This window comes from Phaethon lepturus, unplaced genomic scaffold (assembly GCF_000687285.1).
Source record: "Phaethon lepturus isolate BGI_N335 unplaced genomic scaffold, ASM68728v1 scaffold4518, whole genome shotgun sequence".
Classification (NCBI taxonomy): Eukaryota; Metazoa; Chordata; class Aves; order Phaethontiformes; family Phaethontidae; genus Phaethon; species Phaethon lepturus.
The window spans coordinates 21,896-34,006 of NW_010555363.1; the positions used below are offsets into that span (position 1 = coordinate 21,896).

General features: G+C 36.0%; 1 protein-coding gene across 1 annotated transcript in view; it reads right to left on the reverse strand.

The window, feature by feature from the left end:
• Positions 1–12,111, reverse strand: part of SKAP2 (src kinase associated phosphoprotein 2) — a gene marked incomplete at its 3' end in the record, with an annotated part of 107,207 nt that overhangs the window by 21,526 nt on the left and 73,570 nt on the right. The window contains exons 7-9 of the mRNA XM_010292123.1: positions 10,172–10,296; positions 9,203–9,266; positions 8,736–8,840 (exon numbers count right to left, since the gene is read on the reverse strand). Coding sequence (XP_010290425.1) covers positions 8,736–8,840; positions 9,203–9,266; positions 10,172–10,296 — 294 coding nt within the window. The remainder of the gene's footprint in view (positions 1–8,735; positions 8,841–9,202; positions 9,267–10,171; positions 10,297–12,111) is intronic.

Consider the following 12,111-nt stretch of genomic DNA (forward strand, 5'->3'; position numbering starts at 1 on the left):
AGTTTTCATTAGAACACAAACTCAGAGTTTTTAGGTGGAGGAAATCACGATCTGCTAGGAAAAAGTAGACTTCAAAAAAACCAAAATATCCCCTGTGCCAACCATTCCCTTTCTGGATGAGAAAATTGTCCTCCTACCCTGCTGTCTAATCCAAATCTCACTGACTTTCCAAAAACTTCCCTCAGTCTCTTCTGGCTTCTTAAGAAATTCTTCCCTTCGCGGCTGAAGCTCTTCCCTTCGCGGCTGAAGCTTTCTGAGTACCTGCACCCTGCACTTCCCTGGAGCATCCCCCTCTCTACTCTAGGGCACAGCAGACTGCTGCATCTTGCCCGCTCTGCCTGGTCCACTGTGTGGTCAGGGAGCTGTATCCTGCTGACCATTTTCCTTTCCTAGGAGCTACCAATCTCCTTCTTCAAAGACTCCTACCCAGCCCAGGGAACAGCAGCTGAGACAAGGAAACAGGCAGCCTTTTCCTATGTTGCCTTCGTTGTATATGTGTAAGCTAAACATGACATCCATTGCAAACACAGTCCACTGTAACACAAGCAAGTCAGGTATATGTGCATATGGCCAGCAAAATTCATGAAGTTCTGGTTAATTAGTAGTATTTTGTTTGGATAATTTCTCCATTTTGAGAAGAGTGGGAAGGAAAGTGAGTAGCAGATAAAAAGCACACTGAGAGAAAAAGACATGTACAGAAGGATTTATGCTGATGGCTTTCTTAAGGCTGAAAAACTCAAGTAAGAGATTTGTATCTACAGTAACAGAGTGATTAATTCAGCCTTTAAAGCCCACCTTGCTGGGTCTTATTTGAGAATCCAGTTGTATAAATTATGGTTCTTTAATAGCTACCTCATGGAAACCAGAAAAGTTGAGAAGCAATAGCCTGAGGCACCATATAACCTCTGGTTGCTCTTGTTTCTCAAAAAACTCCACCTAATGGTTTTAATCGCATGATATGCAGTCATTCGTCACAAATTCAAAAAGTAAAGGTTCCTTGATCTATCTATATAGTATTCATCACAGTTATACCCAAGCAGCAGAGCAAGCCCAACATTTCTATTTTCATAAATATACATAATACAACTGACATTTTGGTTTGAACTTGCTAAACTACAGCAATTCCTCAAATTTATGGTCAATAAACTATCTCACATACCAAGACATTTCTTCTGAATGCTCTGCATTAGAATTATTGCACTCTTTCTTAATTAGATAAAAACAGTGCTACCAAAGAAAACTACTTTGCTTTCAAAAGAATGAACTTTGGGACCATAACCCATTGAAGACACGCATGCATAAACAAAGCTTTGTTCACATTTAACATGAAGCCAGCTGTCAGAAACAGAGTCAATGTTGAAAAATCTGATACAAGTGAAATTACTTTGTGTGATTTTGTCTTGCCAGGATGACAAGCTTTTCTGAGACAGGATTCTATCTCTTAATAACAAACAACTTCTGTCACATACTGTTCACATCAGATTGGTTTTACAAATCAATAGTGTCAAACATTGTTTAGTGCTGGTGCACAGAAAATAGTATAAAAATGATTGATCAGTACTTGCAATAAAATATCTTATTTCAGTAAGTAAATTCCTTTCAATCAGTTGTGTGCTAATTAGTTTTTGAAAGAGTTCTTTAAACATAAAAATGCATCATTAAAAATACTTCCTTTTTAGATATTATTAAGTTTTGTCTTCTAATTTTAAGTAAATAAGCTTCAAAATGCCAATAGACAATCCAGACTTAACAATCTCTTCCTGGTTTATTGAGGGGGGAGGGGGGATTTTTTTTTTTTCCCCCCTTCTTTTTTTGTCTGATTGGACTTAAGGGTATTTTTTCTTTTCTTTAATCTCTGAAATACAGAAATAAAATTTAGCCTTTGCTAACCAAAGGCTTTGACAAACATAGCCTTTCCAACTTGAACTCCCTAAATTTGTTATAACAGTTGATCACAACTTCAGGAAGGTCACTTCTATTTTCTCCACTTGTAAACTCTGAAACCTATGAAGTCTGAAACATCTGAAAACTATGAAGCCTTGCATGCAGTTCAAAGAGAGGAGAATAAATACCTAAACTTAATAGTACGCATTTTCCATTCACTGTAGATATTGTAAGTAACTGCTTTGAATCTCACAGCTGACCAAATTTGCTGTAGCAGAAGTATATTACTAAATAAAGAATATTCTTTTCTAAGAGTATTTCTCAGTAGTCAGCCCCACCCCAAGTCCAACCAGTGAGCATACTCTTCACGTGCTAATCAGACTACATATGAATATGCAGCTATTATTACATTTTTATTAGCTCCCTCAGTTGCACGTTTGTGAACGTTTGTGTGACGGGGGAGCAGGGGTTGAATTGCATCATGGACAGTAGGCTTCCTGAAAGCTATGGCCCACCTGTTCCTCACAGACCACCACTTTATATTCACTTTACAAGAAACACTGAAGAGCCTGTGAACCTTATTTTTCCTCCCATAGACTTCCCACTTCCCACTCAGCGGACATCTCATTCTTCTCAGCAATACCAGATTGTCTTACCTCCTCTTCCATCACTGACACCTAACGTCAATAGAAAGAAAAGATTCCCTCTTTAGCTGTAGGATTACATTAATTGAAGATAAAGCCCAAGCTCTTGTGGCAAACAAAAGTTCCTACCTACCTTCTGGATGCAATGTTTTTAAATACAAAAAGTTGTTTGGATGCATAATTCATGTCTCATGAGCATTTAGTACTAGCTGAAGGACACTCCAAGGTATATATAAATCCTGTAAGCATAAAGCCTCAAAACCCAGAGTGACAGAGAATTCAGATACAGCTCCATTTCATCATAGCAGTTGGGATTCAGCAATACACAGCTGAAAGATACTGTTTTTCAATTATTTCCATGTCTGGCATATAATCAAAGACACTTAGTAGACCCCAACTCCCAGTGATAAAGACAATAAAACCACGCATCTTGGACAGAAAAAAAATCTTTACTATTTGCTGACACCAAAAGGTAGTTTACATCTGGCTTTTCACTGCTCTTATTATTTTAATTACTTTTGATTTACAGCAAACTGAGTAAGCCCTGTAGCACCCTCTTCTCCTTATTTGGGTACTCCATCTATCAGCAAGATATTATGGGCAAAAATACTCCCTATATAAAAAGAATACAATGTCCAAAAAAGTGAAAAATATTAATTTCTTCACAACACTGAGATCCAATCTTTGAAAAAATTGTTTTGAAGAATGACCTATCCTCACTGTTTTCCTATTAGGAAAAAAATCCCTTGCTGTGTTCTTGAATCTGAAAGATGTTTTGATGGAAATTATTCAAAACTTAGGCAACTCATCTCTAGTACTGTCCTCAGAAATGCTGATCTTACACCCAGTCTTTTCAGCTTCAAATATTCCAGACCCTACATTTATACTTTGAAATCACTTCATTTACTAGTTAAAAGCACTTAGAATTCTTTCACGGAAAAAATAAAAATTAAAAATTGCTAGCACATAAGCATTATATACAACTTCTGTGGACAAGAAATAAAGAATTCAGTAACTACCTGAGGCAAACAATAAATGATCATAGGTAACGTCTCAGATTCCATAATCACCTGTGTCTCTGCTAACTTGAACCTACTGCTCTGGTTTACAATTACCAAATAACAGTTTCTTCATTTTAGCTTATCGGGTTTAGGAACTAATTATACCGCTGTAATCCACAACTGGGACTGCTTGACACCAAATATTATGTTGGGCCCACGGACCTTGACTATGGTATATTGAAAACTCTAAAATAAGCAAAAGTCTCCTGAACAGGCATTTTCATCAACACAGTGCTGTGGAATCTTCACTTCTACTGCCAAAAAGTCAATACATCTGACACTACCTTTTGAGAACAAAAATATGTGCTATGAATCTGTGTTCATGAGTGACAGATGAAACTTACACAAAAACTCCACGACATAATCATTACTTCCTTCTTCCCAAGAAAAGGTAAATCAGAAATCATGTTCTTTTTTTCCCCCTCCATGCTCAGGAAAAGGGTACAACTTCATAAAAACTATTGGCTTCTTCAAAACTCAAGCAGTCCAGCAACAAGAGAGGATGAGGATGGTAGTAAGTTATGCTGCTTAACTGCAGAGGTTGACCGTCAGAAAAAAATTAAAGCAACAAAGCTGCTCAAAGAGACAACCGTAAGATAGAGACAGGATGACCATTCCCTAGCTTCATACTCAATGTCAGAAATAACTTTTGAAACAACATCAATATAATTTTAAAACTATTTAAAAGACTTTGTTTGAAATAAGTAAACAAATTAAAAGCTGTTTCTTTGTGTAGCACACTTTCTACTGCATAAAACTTAAGACATTTCTTACCTTTTCCTGAGCTTTGCCTTAGTTACAGAGTTTCCCTAGCTAAGCTTCCAGCTATACTGCAAAACAGAATTATTGGCCAGACAGCTGGCCTTGACTGAACTGTTTGGCAGAGGACTGATATCAAGAATCAAAAGACAAAAGCAAGCTTTCCATTCCCATGATCCCTGGCCGAATTTTTTAATCAATCCTCAAATTTAATTTACAGCAAACTAAGAACTGATGCAAGTTGTATTGGTTGGGTTAGTTCTCCACAGCAGTTACCCTGACTAGAGATCACCACCGCACTGAATTTCACCATCCTTACCTCTCTCTTATCGAAAAGTTCTCTGTGTTATGGACAGGCTGAGAAGAGATGGCACAGAGACAACAATGCCAGCCTTGTGTCACATCACATTGCTTCAGGATTTCCAACCTTACTTATTTTGTAAGGGCAGCTTTTTATCTCCATGCACCAACTTAAGCACCACCAAAGTAAAAATCAAACCTTATCTCTGGAATCATTTTAACGGAAACTATACTGTATGCGATGGAAACTACTGCTATAATGCAAGTTTGTGAGCAGAAAGAGAACAGAAGTAAAAAGACAACAAAGGACTAAAAATTAAGATAAGCTTAGATTAACACTTCTTTTCTCCTATTATGCAAGAGTGTTGTAGACAGTACACAAACTGAGTTGAGGTTGTACAAAGGATCAAGGTGGCAGGCAGTAGTTAACATTGCAGTTTTGGGTATGTGCTCCATACAGATGTGAAACCACAGAAAACAATACTGAAGACTCTTAAAAATTATGTCACTGAAACCCCAAGTTAATAAAAAAAACTTGGTCTTTAAGGGCTGTAACAGATGACAACATCTTTAAAGGCAGCAAGTGTTCTCTCCTGTGACAAAGACAACTCCATCGTTTAAAACACCACTATGCATTTACGTAGCTCTACACACACAAGCAGAGTTATTTAATACTACAGTTTTAGAAGTTATTTTATGTTACAGCTTATAATATCCAGCTGTGAATTGCAATATACAGAGTGTACCAAGGTAGAAAACTAATAAATAATAAAGCAAAAATGGGCCTTTACTGACCATATTTTTAATTTTGCTTAACCAAGTTTTCCTCCGTGTTTTTATTAAAAAACAAAAAGACAAAAGCTTAGTTTGTTGAAGACAGTAAAGATCTTTCTTTTCCTGAAGAATTTTGCAAGGAAGGTTTTACAAGTTGGGAAATCTTTGGCAGTTCTGATGTTTTTTTACTCTACCTGAATAACCACAGCAAAAGACTAGTACTGACAGAACCAGGAAAATGATGCTTCTATGGTAAACATGAATTTGTACGTGCTATTAAAGACGAAAGTGACTTAACGTATCGAAAGACTAACTTTCCTACCTCTTTGTACCCCCTCCAACTATCAACGTGCTCCTCCTGCCAGCAGACAGTACAAATTGAATGCCACTGAAATCTACGCTTTTAATAGGCTAATACTTTTCCGGATACTGGTTTGAAGCTACTCAGTTCCTGCCTGGAAAATTCATCTACACTGTCTCCTGCCACAAGCAGGGAAAAAAATTGCTAAGCAATTAGATAGCCGGAGAACACAGCATCAGTCAGGCCTGATTACTGCAACAGTTCTAGAAAATTCCCAGTTTCCAAAACTGTGCAAAAATTTCCACATCTTCTTTTTAATCCAGACACTCTTTATTCAACAACCAAACTCAGTGTTACCAAATGGACTGCATCATGAACTGGCTTAATTTGCTTCTGAAATGCTGATATAAGAGACACTGGAGAACCACAGACATGCAAAATTTTACTTACTTGAGAAATTGCAAATTATAGCCAAATAAGTAATAACAAGGTACAATGATCTATGTACCTGAAATTCAATATTTATAAAGCTAGTGGATCTGCAGAAACAGAGGATCAGAAGCCTCTAACATGAAGATGCTTTGAGGATAAAAACAAAGTGAAGATTAATTTCTTCTCCCTCTTCACAGGGATCTAGCACATTTGCCTTCTGCATTCCACAGCTTAGCATAGCTTTGCGGCTGTGCAAATAATTCTTTTTTTCTGTTCTCTTAACAGGCATTCAGAATTCCTTATTTGTTCGGTAATAAGTCAGGTAACAGCAGGGATAATGCTGCTCCAGCCTTTGACCACGAAAGGAATTCACTTACCTGGGGAAATAGAAAGGACAGCCAACTGGAATTAAATACAGACAATTAGGACTAATTAAGGCAGATGACACCAAACTGAAGTATGCTCTTTTACCATCAAGTTTAGAGGAACAGCTATACAAGACAAATAAGGCCTACTCTCCTGTGAGGTTTGTCAACTAGCATTTCATCTAATATTCTTCAATATGCTATGGATTAAGAAGAGAAGGACTGCTTTAATGCATCAGAGCCATAAGTTTTTAATTCCACTTAAGCAAATGACTTTAAAGCTAGTAAAGCACATTTATGAAAGAAAAAAAGATGCTTTAATCCCCTAAAATCTATTGCAAACTTATGCTTTATTTTTACTCAGTTATGCCAACATATCACAGCCAAAATTAAGAGTTCCACTGTACAAGGCAAGATGGTCCTTCCTGAAAAGTTTACAATTCAACCAGACAAGATGGAGAACGCATGAGATAAATAAATATAATCCCTACTTGATAACATGAAAATGAAGCACCACTCCAAAATCATGGGGAAATACGTTTAACTAAAAACTGAAACTAGATTTCTTGAATAACAGAAGAGCTATCCTTTCTTTGTGACAGCTGTTCTGTTGCATTTCAGATTTATTATCCACATTAGGAGACAACAGTTCCTGGAAAACTGACATAAAAACGGTGTGCAAATGAAAATACTCTAAATTCTTGCAGAATCATATCAAAGCAGCAATTCTCTGAAGAGCAAGCTCAAAGCAAAGAACTCAAAGCATATATTAACTATTGGCCCTCTACAAATATTGTATGTGTTACTGCTCCAGATCTACTTACTGTTTGAGATTGAAATGAACAGGTAAGATAAGTGAAGCTCAGAAAAAGAGTAATTTATCACAGAATACATCTAGAGCTTCTTTAACACAAGCATAAGAAAGCATACAAGATCACCCTCTCTAAGGGCCTGAGCATCCAAAAAGCACTGCAATAAGGTTTGGCTGTATCCTCTAGCCATAAGATTCAGCCCTGTAACGTAGTTTTTATGTTCACTGCAAAAGAGTTTTTCAGCATGTGTGACACACTGCACCCCATTTCAGCAGAACATGCATTCTGTGCTGAAGTAGTCTAGGTACAATCCAAAGAAATGGAACAAAAAAATCATCTCAGAATTGAGCGCTGCTACAATTTTATAATTCTATTATAACAATTTTCACTAGTCACTCATGTTCTCTGCTCCCCTGGTTCACTAAAATTTCAGCCAAGATATACTATAAAACATTCTTTTCTCCAATGATCAGAATATTCAACTTAACAGACACAGAAGGTTAGTCAGCATCACATGACACAACTAATTTTTCCTCTCAAGTTATTGCTGATAATTACACTGCCCCAAGAGCAAGGGGTAGAGAACATTATCTCATACAAAGTGATTATTAATTGTCATATCACCTTAAAATATCATTTGTTAACTAATGGTAACTGAAAAATTTAGTTTTTCATAGCTTTTTAAAATATAATCAAGAACGACCACCTTTCTCCTAATACTTGAATGTCTATAATCAATTCCAAGACCTTTTGCCAAGCTCTTTTTCTTTTGTTTTGCCATCTGATAGATACAATTGGACATCTAGAGGCATAATCATTTGACCACATCAGAAAGTTCATAGTAAAAAGTTTCTGTATAATCACAGTCATGCTGCAAGATATGAAACAAAACAATGTCAATATTCATGTTGCTTTTTTTACAGCTCATCTCCAGAGCCCTTTCAAACCAACACATTACTCTGCTTTCTTGCAGGATTATAATATCCTGTATTAGGCAGCAGCTGATAACACATGGAGTGATAGCAAACTTTTGCTTAATACAAATGCCAAAATGAATAAAGAAAAAAAACAAGCAAGTTGTTGGAAAAAGCTGTACGGCAAGTCAATTTTTTAATTAAAAAAATTGCGTACCACAGAATGTTAATGAGCCAAAAGTCCCCGTGACCACTTTTAGACTTTTTGCACTATTTTGATGCCCCTGCTGAAGAAAACTGAACAGTTCTCATTCAAACCTGGTTGAAGACACTTTTTTTTTTTCAACATCATAGCAAAACCTGAAATCTGAAAGTATCTTATTCATTAGGTTACTTTACTCGCTTACTTTTAGCCACTCAGAGTTACCAAACTTAAAGTAGAGAAAACAAAATGATCACAAATCACAAAGTAAAAAATTTCAACAATACCTTTAACTTCTTCATAAATGCTATCATCTATTGGTTCGCTGCTCACTTGCCCAACATCATCATATTCCTCTTCCTCCTCCTCAGGAATAGTATTAGATTCTGTATCTATGTAACAGCAGTTTAAAAAGTTAACATTTACTAGAAAAGAATACCTAAGCAGAAATTCATGCAAAATGAAAACACAATTCTTCTATGACCTGGTGCTTACAGTATATTCTGCTTATTTTCTTACAATGTTAATAAGGGAGAGTTTTCAAGCTAAATAGTAATCTTGGAGAAGAGCCAAAATCTTGCAAAAGTAGAAAAGTCATATAAAAGCTACAACATGATTGAAAACTAGGACTTGCTATTCAAAACTTGGACAAGTGGGAATACTACATATACAAACGTGACAGATGTTAATGGACAGAACTACCATCACTAAGCAGTACTGGCAATAAAGGCTACTGCTCTACCGGCTGGCTTACCTTGAATTACAAATTTGACTTGCTGTACCCATTCCTCTGCTTCTTTGGGAGTGGCAGCTGTAAACTATTAAACTTTTATTAATAACTACTAGCAGTAATGACAAAAACACAACTACAATTTCATTAGCAATAAAAAAAGAGGGACTGTAGCATTCTCATCACTTCTTCAAGAAACCATTAGTAATTCTTTTCATGTCTTCTGGTACTTTTCTTGCAAGGATGCTTCTTATAATGTAGAGCTAATTTTGACAAATTTACGTAATTGAAGGAGAGGATGATGGATTTGAAACTCTGATCAGCAGCTGGCAGCTGTGCAGAAAAAAGCTGCTTCTCTTCATCAATGTCAAAGCCAGAACTGATGAACAAAATTTGCCCTTGACAATTAGAAGACACCCATGAATTTCTTTAGACTGCTGGGTACAGTTTTCTTAAAAATGTTCTTGTCAGACTCCAACACACTACCTGACAGCTTAATTAACTGGCTTTCAACTGCAATCTCAGATATTTAAAACTTATTAAACTTACATTCCATATTGATGTCTAGCTGATAGATCTCTGAATTGCACAGCTGATATGTGCCTTTATGTAAATTTTCCTTGCAAAGCCATGACCAATACAATATGTATTTAACACTGATATATATTTTAACTTTTTTTTACTATTTAATTCATTAAAGATATCACACAGACATACTATATAACAGATATTAAAATGCTAACATTGAAATGACCAATAGATAAAGATGATAGATTTCCTTGCTCTTGTCCAAAAAGATAATATTTGAACACATACATACATATTTTAAATCAGATATTTTTCCTAATAAGTGAATATACAGTATAAGCAAGTGAGGGTTTCCTTTTTTCGTTAAGATGTCGGTGAAAGTTGTTTTACTGAAATGTTAATTCAGTAACTGGAATTGTAACGGCTTTATCAATTTAATTTCAAGTCAACATAAAAAAGTCCAACCTGATAAATGCGCCTATCAGGAGCAGAGATTTCAAAACAGCAATCTTTCTTTGCATCCTTTCGAAGGCTATTATTCATTCTGATGGTGTAGCCCTCTAAGGCAAATTCACCTTTCTGTTGTTTGTCTGTTGGAGATAAAAAACAAAGTTAGAGCTTCATTTACAACAGTGAACATAACTGTCTCAGCAGGTTATCATTTATTCAGATTTTGTTTTCTATTTCATAAATTTTACAAAGAACAGGGAGGTTTTTAGCAAATATTAAGTGATGCTTCTGGAAATACAGCTTCATTTTAAAGGAAGATGTACACAAAATTACATTTTTCTGTAGGATGCCTAAGGAATCCCACAGAGGGATGTTTGCAGATGGTGGTCTTATTTAGTAAGAAGTGCATGTTATGACACTTGTATCTAGGGAAAGCCAAGAACTGGAACTTGCAAGACACGTTCCCTATAAATCAGTGTCTCTTTCAGGTTCAGTAAACCAATGGGAAAACCTGTCTAGTTCAGAACTTGCTGAGCTCCCTCCTAAACTAACCACTTCATTCAAAAAAATAAACTTCAAACTCCTTTTTAAGCCACTGGAAAAGCTTCTTTTCACATTCTCCCACCCACTCCCAGATGTGCCTCATCTCCACATGGCAGAAATACAAAATGAATTTTGTTATAAATTCAGGTGTGTGTTCCAAAAGTATTTCGCTCAACACAGCAAATGTTTAATTAGCTAATAAAAGTACTAAGCCCTACCACAGTTTATTATGTAGAGCCATGTGGTTGTTTTAAAGACAATTCTACTTTTCAAAGGTTCTGGTTTATAAAAGTCTCACTTAGAACAGGCCTGAGTTTAAATATACTTGCATGTTGGGCAAACAGCACCTGTGCACTCCTTCTGAGCTCTTCAGACTAAACCCTACCTCTGATTTTATGTGCTCTGGCATGTTTTGGCGAATATTAAAAACAAACCAAAAAAGTCAAAGTAATTCAGTTTTGCAATTTCTGTAGATCACAGTGCAGCATTCAAGTGAAAATAGGCATCATCAGTCACGTTTTGCTCAAGCAAACAAAGAACAAAGTGGAGTTGCAAATGAAAGAAAATGCCATTAAGCATGGGGTTTTTCCACAGTAGAGAAAAGCATTAATTAACGATAAGCATCAGGCACAACAGCAAAACTACTTTAAGTATTGCTGAACAGAACTTAGGTACAAATCGAGCATCCATTGCTTATGTTTGTCAAGAAAAGGAGAAAACTTCTACAGTAGATAAAACAGGAAAAACTATGACTTTCAACATAATTTTGTCATCTTTCTGGAAATTTAATAAGAAAATTAATATTTTTTACACTCCTGAGAGGGCAAAAATTGGCTAACACAGCACCATGAACAGCAATGGATGTAAAAGCAGTCACCATACAAATACTCTGTCTACTAATCTTACATGCACATAGACAGAAATTCTTTGTCCTTCCACCCTTTTATGAACTCTCACCCAGGGCAAATAAATACCAATAGTACAAATATACCAGAATATATAAATAGTACAATTATACCAGAAAATCCAGGACATTGTTCTATTTATTTTGTTTTCTAGTCCCTTCCCTCACAGTTTTATTGTGTCTTAACTAAGTACTAATGATACAGTATTAATATGTTATATTTGCTCAATCCTCCACCCCTATATCAAACAGCACACAGAGGCAAAATTCATGGAATCACACCAAGGCAGACATTAGAAATAACAACTTGCAATAGGTTAACTAGGTCCCCTTTTAATGAAATTCATTTCTGCCTAGAAATTTCATTGTTCCCTCACTTGTGACCTCAGGGAGAAGATGAAGTGAAACACATTAATTTCACACTCTCCCATGCTGGAGGTTTATCAAAACCCAGGAAGATAGGAGCACGCAGACAGAATAAACAAACACCAGGTTCAAAAGGTAAAAG